Here is a 22,054-nt window from a genome sequence, read left to right on the forward strand (position 1 = left end):
AAATGCAACAAAGAGAAAGGATAAAGAGTGGCCTGATGATGCAGAAAACGTGAACCTTATACCTTTCACAAAAATTAACTGAAAATGGATCATAGACCTAAATGTCAAATAAAAAACTATAAAGCTTCTAGAAAATCACACAGTACAGGATGTAGGTGATCCTGGGTTTGTTGATGAGTTTTTATATAAATCACCAAAAGCAAGAGCCACAAAAGAAAAAAACTGATAAGCTGGACTTCTTTAAAATTAAAAACTTCTGCTCCGTGAAAATACTGTTAAGAGAACGAAAACAAACACAGCTTTAAAAGACAGTATAAGTGGGCTTCCCTGGTGGCGCAGTGGTTGAGAGTCCGCCTGCCAATGCAGGGGACACGGGTTCGTGCCCCGGTCTGGGAAGATCCCACGTGACGCGGAGCGGCTGGCCCCGTGAGCCATGGCCGCTGAGCCTGCGCATCCAGAGCCTGTGCTCCGCAACGGGAGAGACCACAGCAGTGAGAGGCCCGCGTACCGCAAAAAAAAAAAAAAAAAAAGACAGTATAAGAGAAAATATTTTTGAAACACATATCTGATAAAGAACTTGTGTTCAAAGAACTCTAAAACTCAACAATAAGAGAACAAACAAGAAACAACTCAATTAAAATAGCAACGATTTGAACAGACACCTCACTGAAGAAGATATACAGATGGAAAATAAACCAATGAAAAAATGCTCAATGTTATATGTCATTAGGGAACTGCAAATTGAGACAATGAGAAACTACTGTATACCTATCAGAACAGCTAAAACCCTGAACACTGAGAACACCAAATACTGATGAGGATGTGGAGCAACAGAAAATCTCCTTAATTGCTAGTGGGAATGCAAAACGGTACAGCCACTTGTGGAAAGCAGTCTGCCAGTTTCTTACAAAGCTAAGCATACCATGTAACACAGCCACTGCACTCCTAGGTATTTACCCAAATGAGCTGAAAAATTATGTCCACACAAAAACATGCACACAAATGTTTATGGCAGCTTTATTCATAACTGCAAAACTGGAAGCAATCAAGCTGTCCTTCAATAGGTAAATGGATAAACAAACTGTTGTACATCTACATGATGGAATATTATTCAGTGAGAAGAGGAAACAAATAAGCTATCAAGTCATGAAAAGACAAGCCACTGAGGAGCCCAGGTGAGACCAACACAAGAACAGCTCTGAACATGGATTGTTGACCAACAGAATTGTAAGCAGAAAAACTGTTGTCAAGGCGGTTTGTTATGTAGCAATAGATAACTGGTATAGAAATAAATCTAAATACATTAACAATTACAATAAATGTTAATGGATTATATGGTCCAGTCAAAAGGCACACACACAAAAAGCATTGGATCTTTAAAATATCCTGTTTTCATGCCTTTACCAATGATGCATTAAAATATAAGGATACAAAATGGCTTAAGTAAAGATAAGTAAAAATTATACCAGGTAAAAACTAATCAAAGCAAGCTAGTATGGTTACTAACAATACTAAATAAAATAGACTACAGTAAAAGACAGCATTAGTGCTAAAGAGAGTAACTCTATGACAGTGTCAACATGGAAGAAAAATGAAATAATTTGAAATGTGAATGCATCTACTGACAGTCTCAAAATATAAAAAAGCAAAAGTGGATAAAACTACATAGAGAAACAGACAAATCTATCTAGTGCGATATTTCTAACACTTCCTTCTGAATAATCTATAGTTCAAACAGAAGAAAAAAATCAGTAAGGACATGTAAGATTTGAGCCACACAACTAACAGACTTGACTGAATGGACATATATAGAACATGGTACCCAATAACTGATATATATTCTTTTTAGGCCTACATAAAACATTTATGAAAACAAACCACATGCTAGGCCATAAAACAAATCTCAATAAACTTAAAATACTGGAATTATATAGACTACATTCTTTGACCATAACACAATTAAATCAGAAACCATTAACAAAAAGATGTGGGAAAACTTTAGATTTGAAAATTTTAAAACATGCTAAATAACTCATAGGTCAAACAAAAATCATGATGAAAATTAGAAAACATTTAGAAATGAATGATAATGAAAATATTATATACCAAAACTCCTAGGATGCAGCTGAAGCAGTAAAGTTTATAGCTTTCTAAGAAAACACCAGGAGAGAAGGGTGAAAATTAATGAAATAAACATCCAAGTTAAAATGTCAAAAAGAACAGCAGAAAAAAAGCCAAAGAAAGTAGAATGAAGGAAACAATAAAGACAGACCAGAAGTTAATGAAAGAAACATAAATGAAAGGATCAACAAGCCAAGAAACGGTTCTCGGCAAAAAGGATTAATTAAATTGACGCATCTCTCACATGACTGGCAGGCAAAAAAAAAAAAAAAAAGCACAAATAAACAATAAAACAATACTGAACAAGAAAATGATGTATCTCAGATGTCACAGGAATTTAAAAGTTAAAAAGAAGATATTATGAACAACTTGATGCCTATTAATTTGAAAACTTAGATGAAATTCACAAATTCCTTTAAAAAATTTACCTTACTAAAATTAATTCAAGAAGAAACAGAACTTCCTGATGTACTTCTACAGCCATTAAAGAAAGTTAATATACAAAAAAATTTCCCTTCAAAGAAAGCTCCAGGCCCAGATGGTTCTCCTTGTGAGTTCAACCAAACACTCCAGGAACAAACAAATATCGGTCTTAAATAACCATTCTCAGATCTCTCATACGTAGAGTCTGCAATATGCCTTACAGGTCCTGAAATAAATGTCAGTTTTCTTCCCTACTCTCCCATCCCTGCAGGCAGACAACTAGAAGACCACACCTCGGACAAGCTGGAGAGGAGAGTTCATCAACATTGCATGGTCAACTGGACTAAATGACCATTCAATCTCTATGATTTAATGAAAGCGTGTAATATTAAAAATTGGTATACCACAGATGTACAAACATGGTAACAGTGACTTTCACCAAGTACACACACCTATGTACATGCCACACACAGCACTTAAAGTCAAGAAAGTGGAGTCTTGAGGCATCTTCTAAAATAGCACAATTCCCTCTCATTTATTTTTGTCCCCATTTCTTCTTACCCAAATCTCGAAAATTCTAAAGCTTTACCACTTAAAATTCCTCACCTGAAATAATTCCTCACCAGAAAGAAAATGTTTACCCGTCTGCAGAACTACCAAGAAATTAATTACTCAAACTTGCAATTTCTTTTTAATAGTCAGAAAAAGAATTCTTACAGCTGTAACAACTTTCATCTTCCAAGAGACAATAGTTCCACGTCCTATCTGTCAGATGAAAGGAGCCAGGTTCATGGCCCCATTTAATCCTGTTCTGAAAGTGAAAAGCTGACCGTGGTTGGAAAAAACAATATTATCTTATTAATTATCAGAAGAAGAACACAACGTTGACTTCTCTATTCTTATCTTCTAAGTGATAAGTGATTTTTGCTAAGAAGTCAAGAGTAGAGGATATGTTATAAGGAGGGGTAGCTTGGATAAAATCAACATTCTAGAGAAGTTCTCACCTTAACGATAGTCACATCCATGCCAGATAAGTGTAAAATCGGGGCAGCATTTTTTTCAAATAGAGTCCTGGCTTTGCTGTAGACAAAGGAAAAAAACACAAATATTTTAACACAAGTTCTCAAGAGGAAATATAAAAAGCCCAACCACCTTCTCTAGAAGAGAACAAGAAATAGCGTAGAGAACACGTTTCCTCTATTTGTTCAAGGACAGGAAGGCTAGTGAAGAGTAATGAGTTTCTCTGGATATAAACGTGGACTCTTTCTCTCTGGCTCCTCCAAGATTTTGCCCCTTGTCTAATACAATAAGCTCTCACCCATGTGGGATGCTTACAGTGCACAATCTAGTTCCTCTAGAGGAAGTGTGTACACTGGATATGGCTCCACTCAGGCAACAATGTCTGATTCACTCAACAAGCATTTACTGAGCCTCTACTGTGTGCTAGACACAGCTAGGAACTGGGCAAACAACAGGACAAGGCAGACAAAAATACATGTAACTGAGGTATAATGTAATAAGCCCTCACGGAACTTATTTACATTCCAGTGGCTGACTGAGAATGTACTAGAAATCAAGGGATACAGAAGCTGCAAAAAAGTCCCCAATTGCAGAGTCTCAGAGTTGAATAAATGTTAAAACATACCAATCAGCTGACTTGTCTTTTACCCAAATATTTTCAACTATCACATCACAAAACAAAAACAAAAACTAGTACTTTCAAAACAATCAACACCAAACATCTAACTGTTACATCCACATTTACTCAGTCCTCTTTCAAAAAGATTATTATTTTTTATCAGTGATGCATGCTTCAACTTTCTTAAGAATATTTTATACTAGAAACAGACACAAAGGTAGTGAATGAGGAACATGTAGAGTTATGCACAGACCAACTTCAACATTCTTTAAACTAAAAAGAAATAGCTATCAAATGGAACACAGAACATAAAACATTTCTGATTATGAATTAAAATAGAAACTGAGAAGCTTGAGCAAATTTTTACAAGAACCAAAAAAATACCTTGAACCAAGGGCACACCTGAGCACGTAATAAGCAAATTAAACAAATATATCCTCCCTCTTCTACAGCTCTGAATGCTTGTAAGAATGAACATGAAAGGCTAAATGGAAATTTCTCCTTTCCAGATCACCATTTCTGGGGCTTAATCCAACAATAAAAGGCGAGCTAGTGATACTGTAAACATTTCTCCTTGCAGGGTTGCTTTCACTTCTAGGTTGATAAGAAAGGGTCAGGTGGAAGTGGATTAGATCTATCTCTGAGAAGCAAAACTCTGGTGAAGTCTCAATCAGCTGTATTAATCACTTACAACACATCTATAAGCTCCTCTGAGTTAGTTTAAGAAATAAGATTTGGGCTTCCCTGGTGGTGCAGTGGTTAAGAATCCACCTGCCAATGTAGGCGACACGGGTTTGAGCCCTGGTCTGGGAAGATCCCACATGCTGTGGAGCAACTAAGCCCGTGCACCACAACTACTGAGCCTGCGCTCTAGAGCCCGCGAGCCACAACTACTGAAGCCCGCGCGCCTAAAGCCCATGCTCCACAACACAAGAAGCCACCGCAATGAGAAGCCCATGCACTGAAATGAAGAGTAGCCCCCGCTCGCCGCAACTAGAGAAATCCCGCACGCAGCAACGAAGACCCAACTCAGCCATAAATAGTAAGTTAATTAATTTTAAAAAAACAAATAAGATTTGTAGAAGTAAAATGAGGTATCACCTCACACCAGTCAGAATGGCCATCCTCAAAAAGTCTACAAAGAATAAATGCTAGAGAGGGTGTGGAGAAAAAGGAACCCTCCTACACTGTTGGTAGGAATGTAAATTGGTACAGCCACTATGGAGAACAGTATGGAGGTTCCTTAAAAAACTAAAACTAGAAGTACCATATGATCCAGCAATCCCACTCCTGGGCACATATCCAGAAAATATGAAAACTCTAATTCGAAAAGATACATGCACCCCAGTGTTCATAGCAGCACTATTTACAATAGCCAAGACATGGAAGCAACCTAAGTGTCCATCAACAGATGAATGGATAAAGTGTGTGTGTGTGTGTGTGTGTGTGTGTGTGTGTGTGTTTCTGTGTGTAGAATATATTATATACATTATATATAAAGGAATATTACTCAGCCATAAAAAGAATGAAATATTGTCATTTGCAGCAATATGGATGGACCTAGAGATTATCATACTAAGTGAAGTAAGACAGAAAGAGAAAGACAAATATTATATGATATTACTTATATGTGGAATCTAAAAAGTAATACAAATGAATTTATTTAAAAATAGAAACAGACTCACAGACATAGAAAACAGTTATGGCTACCAAAGGGGGAAGGGATAAAGTAGGAGTATGGGATTAACAGATACACACTACTATATATAAAATAAACAATAAGAATTTACTGTATAGCATACGGAACTATATTCAATAACTTATAATAACCTACAATGGAAAAGGATCTGAAAAAAATATATGTATGTATATATAACAATCATTTTGCTGTACACCTCAAACTAACACAAGACTGTAAATCAACTATACTTCAATTAAAAAAAAGAAAGAAAGAAAAAAGATTTGAACATTTGGGCCTTTATTCACATCTTTGTGATGCCACAGGTACAGAAAATCTCTAAAGTGGAAGTGAAGGCATTTTTTTTCCTTCTAATATTCCATATAAAAGATTGAAAAGCAAGTGTTACCAGTAATAAATGTATTATTTATTATATAATTAAGGGTGAGATAGCACCAGAGTTAAATAAAACTTTCTATACCTCTAGCAATTTGCAGGTTCACACGCACACACAAAATAATTACTCCTTAATGTATCATTTATTAATGCAAAACAGTTATTTCCTAAAGCTCTAATGTAGTTTTAAACCAGTACTACATAATGAAATAGCTACATGATAAATTATAAATTATGTGTCAGGTCAGAGTCAAGATGACAAAAATAGTACAGTTAAACAGTGAAAGCTTTAAAAAAAGATGCTGGAGAGTTTCAAAGTGGCTGCTTCCTAGAAGCTTGCAGGGATTCACCTTGTTAAAGGGGACCATGACTTTAGAAAAGAAACACTTTCCTTACCCTAGCCTGCAGGTAAAGGTATTACATTTTTCAACAAGAACCTACCTTTAAAAACGCAAATACACTTACGTGTAAAAGTGTAAACGGAACCTAAAACTTCTCTAAAAGAGAAGTTTATTCATTTTTTAAAAATGCAAATATCTCAAGTAGGAACTCAAAATGACTGATTATAGCTTAAACAAAGTACCATATATTTCAAGAGAACTAGCAAGTTACTAACTTACTAGATCTCTAGAGGAACAGGACCTGGAGCAGTTACAACAACAGAGGCAAAAGGAGAGATCCCAGGGTGGGAGAGCCAAGTAGAGAACCTTCTGACCCAGCCTACAGGTCAGTAATACCAAGAACAGCAGCTTATATTTCTTTTATCAGGTGCTAACTATGAAATGGAAAGAATGCTGAATACCTTATAGGCATTACCTCATTTAATCCTAAAGAATTACATGGTGATTTTTATAAGGCATGTGCTATTACTTTTCACACTTTACAGATGAGTAAATTGAGGATTTAAGAAGTTAAGCAACACCGACCGTATCACAGAGCAGAGAAGAGGATACAGAGGATACACCCAGTTCCCGGCTAGCTTCTCCCACAGGCCACCAGTGACTAGTTATCTTGGGTATTTTGATTGTGTTGTGTTAGAACCTTTGTTGATATTTTTGTTCAGCGCTGGTTTTAAACAAGAATGAACAAGAGGCCTTACGTGACTGGTACGTTTATGGGGGCGGGAAGTGGTTCCAACAAAGGTGGGCAAATACGATTCAATTAGGTAGAGTAATGGAGCCGATTTAGACAACCTGTAGGTAAATATCTTGAACTGCTGAATTCAAGGCGTGACTAGCCCTCACATCTGTGAAGCCACACACACTACCTCCCAAGAAATGACTAGAGAAACTTATTTCAGAGCCCCTGCACTTCTCTCCAATGTTAACCTCACCACTTAGAAGCTACTCCCAACTATGCTTTTTGTTGTTGTTCTTATTATCTTAATGTCATTTGACTTCGAACTTAGAGAATCCAATCTAATACATACTTATTAATTTTTCCTCAGTCAGGACAAAAAGAATTGTTCTGGCCGTTAGATAGAATAAAAGGTATCACTTTTTTCTCCCCCTCAACAATTTAATTCTTACTATTTTTAAAAAATAATTTTAAATTTTAAATGATTTCTTCTATAAGCCACCAAAAGTCTTATTTACCTTTCCAACTGAATGAGAGTTGTACCTAACTAGCAATGTAAAAAAAAAAAGTTTTTATTTTGCTTACGGTACTTTTAAAAATTAATAGACTATTTTTTAGAGCAGTTGTTAGGTTCACAGTAAAAATGAGTGGACAATACAGAGAGTTCTCACATACCCCCTGCTCCCCTACACACATGCACACACACACACGCACACACACACAAAAAACCTCCCTCACTTTCAATATCCTGCACCAGTGTGGTACATTTGTTACAATAAATGAACATGGACACATGACTGTCAACCAAGGTCCCAACTATTCTTCACATCTTAATTCTCAGAGTTGCCTCACATGACCCCTCGAGGCCAACCAGACCAGTTTACAGACTTTCCTGTGACACAGCAAAGGACATTAGTCGGCACTCCTGTCTGTAGGCCCCCGCCCCATGGGCCATTTCGTCAGTCGGGAACACTGAGTGTTCTCCCTTGACTGACCTCCAAGACCTAACTCTACATTCACCACTTTGGGAAAGAATGTTTCTGACCTCACAAGCCCACAGTGCTTTCGGCAATCTCTGAACATCCTGTAACAGAGATGGACTCATAATTTACATCACAGCAGCAGAAGCTGTTCCCAAGGGGGCTACCACCAAGCAGATAAGACTGATTTGAGAGTGTTAATTCTGGAATAATTATTAAACTTCAATTAGACCAGTTAGCTAGGCATCAGTTAGCTTTACAGTTATATCTGATTAACCGTGATTTCTACATTACAATTGAATCTTATTGCTACAAGGGTACTGAACCTAATAGCTCCAATTCCACACAATCCAACCAGCTGCCTAGTATTCTGTGACTCTTTTCCCCTTAGACAAACCAAATCTATAACAAGTCACAAACTGAACTACCCTTTGCAAGCGGCAGGATTGAGAAAGACGGTTGCCTTCTTCACTTGTGCATTGGGAGGAATAAGTTGACTGCCAAACACCTAAAAAGGAACAAAGAAAAGTTTTCAGTAAATGTCCTTCTATTCAGTTAGTGAGCACAGATATTCTTTCATTCCAAAAGAATTTACTACTGGCAGATACGGTGTCTACCCTGGGGAAACAAATGTTCTTTCCGGATTTCATGTTGACAACCCCACCATAAACAACAACAATAAAAGTGCACCTTTATTTAATGAAAATAAGCTGAATTTTATATTGTAATAAAACGCCCTGCTTCATTCACCTACTAAAGGTAAGTAACTTTTCTTTTCTCTGTAAGATATGACTAGGTTTATTACAACCAGTAAGTCCGTAGTCTGTCACAAGGGAAGTTTAATTTGTCTTCAGTTTTCAGAATATAACCTTTTTCTCTTTTAACTTATTACTAAAGCTTATTCATGAAGAATCTTCATGTTACCAGTTAATCTTCGTATCTTTATACACATAAAAAATAAATCTAATACTCTATTTGCCTCCGTTCTTTGCAACCTTGATAAGCAGCACCAACTGGTACAGGAAAAGAAATGTAATTAATATTTGCTAAGCACCTAGTATTTGCCACTTCCACACATATTAATTCTTAGTTCTTAGAAACCAAGGAGGTATTAAATATTCCCATGTTTATAGATGAGAAAGCCAAGATTCAGAAAGATTAAGTCAGTCAAAGTCAAAGTGTTAATAAATTACAAGCCTAGAATTTATATGAATCTAACTCCAAACTTCTACTCTATCTGCTCTAAAGAGCTAATAAATGATGAGGCAGAGTTACGACACCCAGAGGACTAGATGTGAGGAGTGAAAATGGGAAGTAACAGGAGGAGAAGGTGGTCAATAAAAGGAATGAGAATAGGAAAACCCCAAAGAGGGCAAAATTGCGAGTCTTAGATTGTGGGAAGTAGGTCTGGGCCAAGGAGGCAGAATTAAGTACAGAAGCACAAAGTAAATATAGGAGAAAAATGGCAGTTACACCAAGATTTTTATTAAGTAACTGACCCCAACTCTACCGCCTCCCTGACAGCCCACTGGAGATCCTTTGTCACCATTGTCTATTTGCTTTAAAAAAAATAAACTTCTATTTCTGAATACTTCAGAAAGACATACTATTTCTTTGTAAAAAGTTTCTGTGTACGTTATAATTACTACTCTGTTTTCACTCTTATTGAGTTAGATCTTAACATTTTGCTGCCAAATCTCTAAATATTGTAATTTGTTCTTTTTCTATCCATACTATTTCTGGAATTTGGCCAGAAATGATTTAATTAACCTGCCAGATTCCAGATCTACAGTTCTAGATTATTCCTCCTGGTCCTGGGTTTTTAGCCTCTAGAAGTCTTATCTACCTGCAACTCATGTCTCAGGTTTACATGAGACTACAATGAGGTGAGTTTATGTGAGATTAAAAAAAAAAATCGGGCTTCCCTGGTGGCGCAGTGGTTGAGAGCCCGCCTGCCGATGCAGGGGACACGGGTTCGTGCCCCGGTCCGGGAAGATCCCACATGCCGCGGAGTGGCTGGGCCCGTGAGCCATGGCCGCTGAGCCTGCGCATCCGGAGCCTGTGCTCCGCAACGGAGAGGCCAAAACAGTGAGAGGTCCACGTACCGCAAAAAAAAAAAAATCATATTCTTTCAAGAATTTAGACTGAAAAGGGAAGGACACAGACAGGAAAAGTAACTAGAGGGAGGGGCCTATAAGGATGAATTCGCTTCCTTTTTTCAGATGGAAGGAGCTAAATGGGTGTCGGGAAGTGGAGAGTTAGAACAGTGGGAAAAGTAAGAGGAGATGGAGTTCAGAACAGAGGTGGAGGTATTTACTTTGCACAAGAAAGGGAGTACCCCATGACCACTCTTCCTTCAAGGGGGAAAGCCTTCCCCTCCCAAGAGGATTTTCCAGTTGCTAGTGGAAAATTAGCTTGGGGTAAAGATCACCTCAAATTTAATATTAAAGTTTATTTGAATTGATTACCAAAACAACTTAGAGCCATAAGAGATAAAAACAACAAAGCAATCGAATTCTTGAAACACGGATTTAGAACAGTTAGGGAATCACTAAAGAGAGGAATTTATTAATAGTATCTATTGTCGTTGTCATCCACGGAAACATTTCAAAAACAAACATGAGGTCTGCCACCCACCTCTCCTACTAAATGCATCATGTCTTTTGTCATTTTTTAGTTTCATGTTTCTTTTTTGGTATTTCTGACACCGTATGCCTGAATGACGTAACAAAAAGGCAACTCAGTCGTGCAAATTAATCTGCAATGTATAACGCACACGTTTGGAGGGGAGGGAAGAACAAAATTGTGGCCTTAAACCTGAAAGGATTAACAATTCAGCTACAACTAGATAGATGAATATTTAAGTGCAATATCATGGGAGAGGGTCTGAATCAGTTGTGCTAAAGAGACAGGCTTTAAAAATATGAATCAACAGTTTTAAGAAGATTTGACTTTGAGAGGTAACACCTGTTCTGAACTGATATCCTTGGGGGTTATTCGGATTAGGGATGATTCGGGCTTTAGCCAGATCTTCAAGGACACCTGCAGACATGAACAAATTCCCAGAGTGCCAACCAGTCCAGTTCTGTGTTCTCTGGACTAATCCAGAAGTAAACAAGTCTAAAGGGGTGGGCGTTGGAAATGCTCCTCACCAGATTGTTAACCTCCTCCAGTTCTATTCAGAGTTGGCTGGCAGCCTGATTCACCCCGATAGTGGGGAAAAAATAGCCAAGCTGCGCTGATGCAAGGCACTGTGCAAGTCCCCCTGGAACAGCCTGAGATTTCTGCACAGTGGAGATAAGGCGGGTTTTAATTGTTTCATATTAAATGGCATTACCTGAGCTTCTTGACAGGCTGCTCTCCTTAGTAGGTTATCACTATCAAAGTAAACAAAACAGAATGAACGTTAGCTTTAATAAGTAGGTTCAGATCCAAGCAAATCATCATCATTTTTAGAAATATGTATAACTCTTCCCTGTAAAATACCCAACTCAAAGTTTCTTAAGACGTGTAACAAATCATGGGCACATTTGAAAAATACTTTCTCTGAATGAAACCCGGTGTTAGGTTTCCGTACTATGGGAGGCATGATAATCCCTCCTCCCTCTGAGATGTCCACATCTGAGAATTCCCTGGCAGTCCAGTGGTTAGGACTCAGCGCTTACACTGCCGTGGGCCTGAGTTCAATCCCTGGCTGGGGAACTAAGATCCTGCAAGCTGCGTGGCTCAGCCAAAGAAAAAAAAAAAAAAAAAGGATGTCCACATCCCAGAACCTGAAAATGTTATCTTATGTGGCAAAAGGGATTTTGCAGATGTGACTAAGTTAGGATCTGGAGATAGGGAGAGAATCCTGGATTATGCAGGTGGGCCCAATCAAACCACAAGGGTCCTTAAAAGCAGAGAGACTTCAGCAGCAAATATGACCATGGAAGGATGGTCAGAAAGATGCAACCTCACTGGCTTTGAAGATGGAAGGCGGCCGTAAGTCAAGGAGTGTGGGTACCCTCCAGAAGCTGTGACGGCAAGGAAATGGGTTCACCCCAGAGCCTCCAGAGGAACGCTGTCCTTGCCAACACCGTCATTTTAGCCCAGTGAGACTTGTGTTGGACCTCTAATCCCCAAAACCATAACATAATAAATTTGTGCTGTGTTAGATCACTAAGTTTGTGGTAATTTGTTAGGGCAGCAGTAGAAAATGAATGTACATACCCTGCATTTTTCTTATCCAGTAGAAATTATTCAGGTCATTTGCCAGAAATAAATTTAATATGTAGTTGCTTCTGCTAGTGTTTTATCTAAATCAGGGGTCCCCAACCCCCGGACCACAGACCGGTACCAGTCTGGGGCCTGCTAGGAACCAGGCCACATAGCAGGAGGTGAGCAGTGGGTGAGCGAGCAGAGCTTCATCTGTATTTACAGCCGCTCCCCATCGCTCGCATTACCACCTGAGCTCCGCCTCCTGTCAGATCAGCGGCAGCCCTGGATTCTCACAGGAGCTCGAACCCTACTGTGAACTGCACATGTGAGGGATCTAGGTTGCTCACTGCCTATGAGAATCTAATGCCTGATGATCTGAGGTGGAGCTGAGGCGGTGATGCTAGCGCTGGGGAGCGGCTGCAAATACAGATTATCATTAGCAGAGAGGTTTCACTGCACAGAGACCATAATAAATCAACCGCTTGCAGACTCATATCAAAACCCTATCAGTGAGTGGCAAGTGACAGTTAAGCTGCATCTTACAGAGTAGACTGGACATAAGCAACACACCTCGGGTGTCACTGTCTCCCATCACCCCCAGATGGGACCATCTAGTTGCAGGAAAACAAGCTCAGGGCTCCCGCTGATTCTGCATTATGGTGAGTTGTATAATTATTTCATTATATATTACAATGTAATAATAAATAAAGTGCACAGTAAATGTAATGCGCTTGAATCGCCCCAAAACCATCCCCTACACACACCCGGGCCCTGGAAAAACTGTCTTCCACGAAACTGGTCCCTGGTGCCAAAAAGGTTGGGGACCGCTGATCTAAATCTCTTATTTTTTATATCACAGTCAGATACTCAATTATATCATAAACAGAAAATTTGGGCATGAGGCAAAATTTTGCCTTGCAAAGATGAAACCATTCTATCAGAACATGTTCATCTATTCAGCATAAAGCTTCCTAAAATGTTTGTGCCACTTATACCTTAAGAGCACTTTAAATGGCTGACTGCCTACTGGGTTCCAGAGTCTTCTCCTTGTAAGAGTCCATTCTAATGCATGTTGCTGGCACTGCTAAGATAATACCTTCAACCTGGTTAACAACAGTTAAGAAAACTAATATCCAGAAAACATGACCAATAAACAATTCATAGGAAAGAATTAAAAGGAGAAAAGTGTTATTTCACTTAAATTTTCTGTCTAGACCTTTTTCATAACATCAAAGACCTTGAATTTTGCATTTTTATAGTAATTCAAATCTAATTTTGACATTTAAGTTTGAACTAAAAAAATTAAACAATCTTTTGCTTTCTACCATGGTTGCAGTCCAAGGCTATGGATTTTTCTTCCATAGCCAGGCTGGAGGAGGACCCCTAGATTTCACAGAGCAGTCAGCTTCTATGAGAAGGTGTCTCTTCCCTAAGGGGAAGTATCTCTGCTGCCCACCTGAAACCTAAGGGCAATGACAATGTCCCATTACAATTATAATGACACCAGTACCTCAAAAGCACTTACGGTTTTACAACGAAGATTTGAGGGGGACCGATCCCTTGTGAGGTCTACCCCACAAGGCGCCTTTACAGCCAGGTTCAGTCCCCTGCTTGAGTGACACTGCTCCCTACTACCTTATGGCAAAGGGAGTCCTACAAGCTCCCCTCCCCTCCCCCACCCAAGAGTCACAAATATTCACGTTCTGCTCTTCTCTTCGCATGCCCCTCCATCAACTGCTCCCGGTGAATTATTCTAACATCAACAAAATATACACACATGTAAGATGAGGTAAATTCAGGGTACAAACTAGTAAAATATTTAAAAATAATTAACATGTCGGTCACCCTTTACAGTTGACTTGATCCCTCATGCTCATGCCCTTCTGCACAATGACGAGGTGAGATACTGAGCCCTCAGTGACTGCCAGATCATAAAATAAAACCAGGTTCCTTGTAGTCAGCTGAGCATTGTCACCAGATTCCCTCGGGCTCGGCTAACCCTCAGTCTAGCTTCCATACTGCCTGGGGCACCACTTCCAGCCTCACAGGACTGTCTTCCTGCAACCACCTGCCTCAAAGTGTTTTTCCTAGTAGACAGAATGACCTGTGCCTCCACTCTTTTCCTATAAAGACATCCTGTGGATTATCCTGTACAAGTATATGCTGCTATAAAAGCTGAGTGCCTATCTCTACACCCCTGTCCATTTCCCCCAGCCAGCTTCCTCCTCTTCCTACTAGGGACAGGGCTCCGAGGGCGCCAGGCTCCCCTGGGTCATTAGTAGATACCATCTTCCTTACTGAACCAGCCACACTGATGCCTGTGGACCCAGCTGAAAACACAAGACCCCCAAACATATACAAGAATATGGGTAGCACCTTGGATCATTTTTTTCCTCAATTCTTTTTTGCTAGGAGTACAATTTTGATGGTTAAACTTGTGATGAAGTATATTATTCAAGATCTCAGCTCTCTCGAGCTTACTAATACTGCCTGATCAGCCTGCTATTCAATATCAATCGATTTTTTGATCGTTAATTCCCTGGATTTTACCGTGTCTAATGGAACGTGCGTGCTGCCGATGCCACCTGTGAGAAAGCCAGAATATGTACCAATTTAGACACTGAAAAGAAATCCTCGTTATAATCACACTTAATTTTTTAAGTATCAAAAGTGGTATTAACTATGTTGATCACGCTCTCTGAACCAAACTGTATCTAAAAATCAAACGTATCCTCAGAGGAAAAAATATTTCTCCTATTGACATATTCTGATGGTCTACAGAAAGCTCTAAAAACTATTTCAAAAAAGAAATTTCAAAAACATTTCCTGTAACGGCTGCATTGGTGGAATAGAAAATAACTTAAAATTCACAGAACTACTACTGTGTGCCAGACACTATGGCAGTTCTTTTCATAAACCTTTAATCTCTGCAACAACCTTGCCAAGGCAGGCATTATGTTCTCATCCTACTGATGAGGAAGTCCAGGCTCAGAGAAGCGGGAGAGCTGGGTTTCAAACCCATGCCAACCTAACCCTACAGTAAGTGCCTTAAGGCTCTTTCTTCTTAATTTCAGACAATACTGAATGGGTAATACTCCTTTGGATGTATACATTATAGCACATTTATTAAATTTATCACATTACTTCCTAGTTTCGTCTAATATAACTCTTAAGATTTACAACCATATAATTTTTTTTAATAAGTTCAGGTGGAATAAAGCTCCCAAAAGTGATTGGTGAAACAAACTTATTTAACACAAGGTGCCAGGTACAGCACCATGAACAGGATTTGGTCCTGACCTGAAGAAGCTTAGGATCCACTGGCAAAGAATAGCTCTTGGTAAATATCAGTGATATAGTAAAAGACATGTTTCTTGATAGATAACATGCCAGGCACTGTGCTAGATGTCTGGGACATACCAGTGAATAAGCCCAACATTCCCCATCCTCATGAAGTTTACACTTTAGAAGGGAAGAAAGGCAATTCGATTGGCAATCATCAAATGATGTGACTTTTATGTGCACCATGAAAGAGGCATATAATAGGGGCATCTAACCTAGCCTTGAAGGAATTAGAGAAGACTTTTTACAGGGACAGTGAAGTTGAGATCTGGGAGATAAATAAAAAGTAGCCAGGTGAAAATAGGGAGAATGCAGGCAGAGGAAAGAGAATGTGAAAAGCCTGCAAGCGCTAGATCACGACCAAGGTAGGAAACTGAAAGCAGTTCGGGACAGCTGCAGGCAGGAAGCCACGGAGGAGCCAGGTACAGGCCAGACCACCAAGAGCCCTTCTTAACTTATTTAAGGAATGGGGATTTCATCCTAAGGGCCATAAGAAGCCATTAAAGGGTTTTAAGAAGAGAACTGATATGGTCAGGTTTACATTGTAGAAGGATCATTCTGGCTGCAGTGTCAAGAGGGCAAGGGTCAAAGGTAAGACTGAATCCAGGGAGCCAGGGAGGATTCTTCAGGAACACAGGTCAGCGAGGAAGACTAGAGCCAGGATGGAGGTAGTGGGGACGGAGAGAAGACAGACTCAGCAGACATCTGGAGGTAAACTTAAGGGCTGGCTCGTGGGAACCAATGAGAAGGGAGGGGTCAAAGATGGGGACAACATTTCTTCCAGTGGAAGGCAGTGGAAGGTGGTAAAAGTCACAGCGATGGAAGGCAGGAGGAGGGACAGGTAGAGGAGGGAGGAAGCTGAGTTTAGTTTTGGACTGGTCGATCTGAGGCAGTGATGAGAGAGCAGGTGGAAGGTTCCAGGGGACAACTGGAACATCTGGAATTCCAGACAGAGCTCTTGACTAAAGATACACATGGTAATAAGAGGGGTGAGAGGGGATAAGATCATCTCCATGAGGAGGTGGAAGCAGAAGCAGGAAGACATACCCTGCATGTTGGGACCCTCCACAGAGAACACCAAATGACTCCCAAGTAAATGGAGACTGCACCTCATCTCAAAGCCAAAGGAAAGATGTGGTGGACAAGCAAGGAAAAAGGCTAAGCATCCTCTCCCTTATCTCCCATCATGCTCTCGATGTTGCCTCTACTCTTGGCAAACTGCATGCCTTGCTGTTCCTAAAAGACAGAGTGGACTGCACTTTTCCCCTCCAAGGATGTGGTCATTTTATTCCCTCTCCCTTTAAAAAAAATCGAAGGCCAAACGATACCACCCACACCCTTACCTCACCACACACAAAGCTGCTTGTCGTATCTTTCCTCCTTGATTATAACTGTCTTGAAGTCATGGATAATTCACCCTTTTCTCTTCCAGAGCACACAGCACAGACTCTTGTAGGTAATCTAAGATACTCAATAAATAACTGTTTAATAAATAAGTGGCAAGTGTTTGAACACGAGAGACTGACTCCCTGTGCCCAGACAGGCAGCCTCTGTTCTGGAGGATAAACTGAAGGTTATTCTTTGTAGGAGTATCTGGCATTCTTGAACCAAGAGATCAGCTGGGATGGTTCTTCAGTGTCATGACCACCAAAGGGCAAGAGGAGGGCTCATTGTGGGGCAGGACAGGAGAGGAGGGGAAACTTCAAACAGTCACAGGAACTTTACTAGATCAAGAAGACCCAGGGAGGTGTGTGTGTGTGAGCGCACGCGCACGTGTGTATATTTGCCAGAGAGGGTAATGGAACTAGAACCCTCTGGAAAGGCTAAGTCAAGAACTCCTTTTGGTACACCAGGAAGCACCATAAGGACTATCCCAGTGGCTGAGTTTGGTGTCAGAAATTCCAGATTGCTAATGAGTCAAGAATCTGATTGTGAAACGAAGACCCTGTGACCAGGAAAAAAAAAAAAGGACTGTAGATAAATTCCAAGCCCATGCTGTTTCCACGACAGCATGCTGCCTCCTGAGAGAACTGAAGTTTAACACAATTTAAAAGAGGTGCTACAAAATGTAGTCATATCAAAAAGAGTCCCTGAAGGTCTGCTCAGTACTAAAATGCGGGTTCTTTGACAGAAAGAAATTACAAGCTTCTGGATTAGAAAATGAAAAAATCTGCTGATGTCACCCTGCCTGGGGCTTTAAAAGAATATGAACGATGCCTGCTACCACAGGAAGTGGGCTGCGCTCAATTTATTCCGAGCCGTAAATGTGTTATTTATTACTTTAGTACTGCAAAATAAGATAAGTTGTTATTTCAATAACAACTCTACACGGAGAGAAAAATCACATGGGTCCATCCTATTTCCCAAAAAAGACTTCCCGCTATAGTCTAGAGGCAAACTGTACAGCAATTTCCACCACCAGCTTTCCCCTTCATGCATGCAAACACAGCTTTTGCTTTACACAAAACAGATTTCAAGTGTAGATGTTTGTAACAACTACTTCTACTAATCAAAGTGTACTAGAATAATTAATCATTATATTGCAGTGGTGGTACCCACTGGTTGTCAGCAGGGATAGAGTGGAAACGGAAGCAAAGATGAAAATGAACCTTTGAGAAGCGATTGTCTTGTGTGCAAGACGGCAAAGCTTTCAAACTACAGATTCCTCCTCAAGCCCATGCCACCTCCAATTCCCCACCCAAGGGCTGCTGCAGTGAGCCTCTGTCATTCATGGGAAAATGCTGACTGTCCCTGCCTAAGAGAAAGGCATGTGACAAAGCCGGAAGCAATGCAGCCCCTTAAACAAGAATGCTTGATCTTTGAGGCCTGAAGAATGTTCATTTGGATAGAAGAAAATGGATAGTATGCTGATTAGAAATTCCAAGAGAACAATGAAAACAGTAATGATTTTTTTAAGGTTTTTTTTTTGAATGATTCTTTAAATTCTACAGTGCTTTACAATTTTCAAAAGTTTCACACACATGATTTCATATAATCCCATAACCCTTTTTTCCCCCATCCCTATATTGTCCCTCCTCCCTTCCCTCTCTCCACTGGTAACCACTAGTTTGTTCTCTATATCTGTGAGTCTGCTTCTTTTTTGTTTTACTCACTAGTTTGTTGTATTTTTTAGATTCCACATATAAGTGATATCATACGGTATCTGTCTTTCTCTATCTGATTTATTTCACTTAGCATAATGCCCTCCAAGTCCATCCATGTGGCTACAAATGGCAAAATTTCATTCTTTGTTATGCCTGAGCAGTATTCTACTGTATGTATGTAAGTATATATACACACACACATACCACATCTTCTTTATCCATTCCTCTGTTGATGGACACTTAGGTTGCTTCCATACCTTAGCAGTTGTAAATAATACTGCTATGAACACTGGGGTGCATTGTACCTTTTCAAATTAGTGTTTCTGTTTTTTTCGATGTATATCCAGGAGTGGAATATCCTTCCAGATAGATTTCTGTACTTAGGTATATTTAACAATGCAAAGATAAACATTTTTAATAATAATATAAAGCAAGTCAAGAACATTTTCCCAAGACTGTTATTTGCCAAAACAGGAAAGAAGGAAAGAAGGGAAGGAGGGAGGGAGGGAGGGAGGGAGGGAAGGAGGGAGGGAGTCAGTCAAATCCATGGTTAGCAAGAATGAATAAGTCACCATTGAAATTAAAAATCTAGAGAAAGTAGCTTCTCTGAGGAATGAGCTGATACAGCAACCCCTTTCGTATCTTGTCTCAATAAAGTCAGTCCTCCCAGCAGGCCTTTGTCAAAATATGTTTCACCCCATTTAATACGTAAGATGTGTGATTTACCCCAGAGATATCAATTTACCCACTATTTAACCATGGCTTCCTGAACATTTACACTAATTTTCAAGTCTACAATCCCTGTTTTTACTATCTTTATTTATTTCTTTGTCAAAGTGTTAAAGTTCTACAGCTTTAAAGGTATTTTATTTAAAGCTAAATAAAATGCCTTTACCAAAGGCATCCAAACCCAAGTTCCATTTGCTGACAATGAACATGTTTAAGGCTGGGCAGGGCCTCAGAAATTATCTAGTCCAGTGCTTTTCAACCTCCCCCAACACAGGCTGATCCCCACCAATCAAATGACACGACTTTCCATTGGCAAGAGATACACACACACCACACCACACCACACCACACCACACCACACACACCACACCACACCACACACACCACACCACACAACTCCACACACACACCACACCACACCACACCACACACACCACACCACACCACACACACCACACCACACACACACACCCCCACACACACACACGCACACCACACCACACACACCACACCACACCCACACCCACACCCACACACACGCACACCTCTTATGTAGTGCCAATCCCTAAACCCCACGTGATTCTGGTACGTTCACTTAATGAGGGAATCCTTCAACAGTGCCATCTCCTTTGAGCTCCTAAAAAATACCCAATTGATCTAGTCTGAGAAAATTCTGGCCTGGGGATTTGCCCATCGTTAGACAGAAGTTACTCAAAGACTGAGCAGGAGAACTTAAGCCTTCTCATTCTCAACAATGGCCTTTTTTCTCGCAACACTCTGCTTCTACTCTGTTCTCTACGGGCATCCCCGAATGCCACAAAAAGCAGTCAATAACTCTCCGTCCACTCTTTAATCACACACGCAGGCATATGCCTCTGCTATGGTCACCTCAATTCACGACTGATAACTATAATGATTACCTTGTCTCCTGCAAGTAGGCTTAGGAAAAAGCCCAACTAAATCTGACCCCACTCTTTACGCATTAATTCAAAAACACTTATTAGCCAGACAAAGATTCAATCTCTGTCCTCAGCAGGAAGGCCCCGTCTATAATAATGGCTAGCAGCTGCACAAAGCTCTAGCTGAACCAGTGCTTATTCTTTCTCTCTGAAATATAGAAATCCAAAAGCCATCTTCCTCCAATCTCACCTGTTCCCAGCCATTTTAGTCTATACATGTGTGCTTAAGTGGAACACGCCACTACTTCTAAATATTTCAAGTACCTTCTAATTCCTCGGGTTTTCTCCACAAAACTTCTCTCCAGTTCAGGATAGGAAGTGACTTAATGAACAATGGCATCCGCTGAGGGCTCCTCTCACATAATAAACCAATCATTTGGGTCTGTTCTGTAGAACTTTCCATCAGCCAGAGAGATGGAAATGGGTTCTGCCGCTTATTCCCTCATTCCATTGACCAAGAGAAATGGACATGTAGGAAGCCTAAATTGTCTCTCTTTCTCCTCTTAGAACATGAATTTTTTCTATTTTCACCCTCTTATTCGAGCCTCAGCTTTCCCTAAAATACCAATTTCTGTTCCGACTCCACTGCCATATTAATATCCGCAGGAGCTGAGGTCTGAGGACGGTCTCCAGCTAGCTGCTAGGTTACGCTCAAGTGCGGGCTTTGGCTGCCTTTAAAGGGCATCGTTCTTTGAGATGCTACCACTAGCCACTTTTTCAATGACTCCTACCCCTACCTAATTCTCACAAGTATTCTGACATTGTCTTATGGTTCATTTACTTCTTCCACTTTCTGCTCTTTTTTCCATCCATTCATTTTTAGCCTACATGCCAACTCAAACATTCTATGCCACATACTTTTCTTCACATACTGTATTAACATTAACTTTACTAGGCAACCCAAATACTAGTTCTTTCTGTTCTGTCAACCATTATACATTTGCATATACAATTACAAAGTAACAATTAAATACAAGGTCCTTGCACCTATTTGCATAGAGAAAGAAAAGACAGGGCTTCCCTGGTGGCGCAGTGGTTGAGAGTCCGCCTGCCAATGCAGGGGACATGGGTTCGTGCCCCGGTCCGGGAGGATCCTACATGCCACGGAGAGGCTGGGCCCGAGAGCCCCGCGTACCGCAAAAAAAAAAAAAAAAAAAAGAAAAGAAAAGACAGAAAACAAACAACACAGAGATTATGACAGGTATTCAGGAAGAAAGCACAGGAAGGGAGAGTCCCTTCCGATCTTCCTCCCACCCGACAATGTGCTCTGTATAAATCACATGCAGAAAGAGATTATTTACTTTGAGCTCCAAGATTCAGGACAGATCTGGATAACTTCTGACCTATAGACACATAAACTAGTAGCTACTATTGTCAGTATTTCTGCAGTTCCAGCACATGCAATATTT

The 22,054-nt window shown here is 40.1% G+C and overlaps 1 protein-coding gene across 6 annotated transcripts in view; it reads right to left on the minus strand.

Moving 5' to 3' along the window:
• Positions 1 to 22,054, minus strand: part of AGK (acylglycerol kinase) — a 96,306-nt gene that overhangs the window by 47,554 nt on the left and 26,698 nt on the right. For all 6 annotated transcript variants that reach the window (XR_009541901.1, XM_060156524.1, XM_060156525.1 and 3 more), the window contains 3 exons: positions 11,652 to 11,691; positions 8,743 to 8,822; positions 3,549 to 3,624 (listed from right to left, as the gene is read on the minus strand). Coding sequence is in view for 5 of the 6 variants with exons in the window: in XM_060156524.1 (XP_060012507.1) it covers positions 3,549 to 3,624; positions 8,743 to 8,822; positions 11,652 to 11,691 (196 nt within the window). In the remaining variant the exon portion in view is untranslated. The remainder of the gene's footprint in view (positions 1 to 3,548; positions 3,625 to 8,742; positions 8,823 to 11,651; positions 11,692 to 22,054) is intronic.

This window comes from Lagenorhynchus albirostris, chromosome 8, assembly GCF_949774975.1.
Source record: "Lagenorhynchus albirostris chromosome 8, mLagAlb1.1, whole genome shotgun sequence".
NCBI lineage: Eukaryota > Metazoa > Chordata > Mammalia > Artiodactyla > Delphinidae > Lagenorhynchus > Lagenorhynchus albirostris.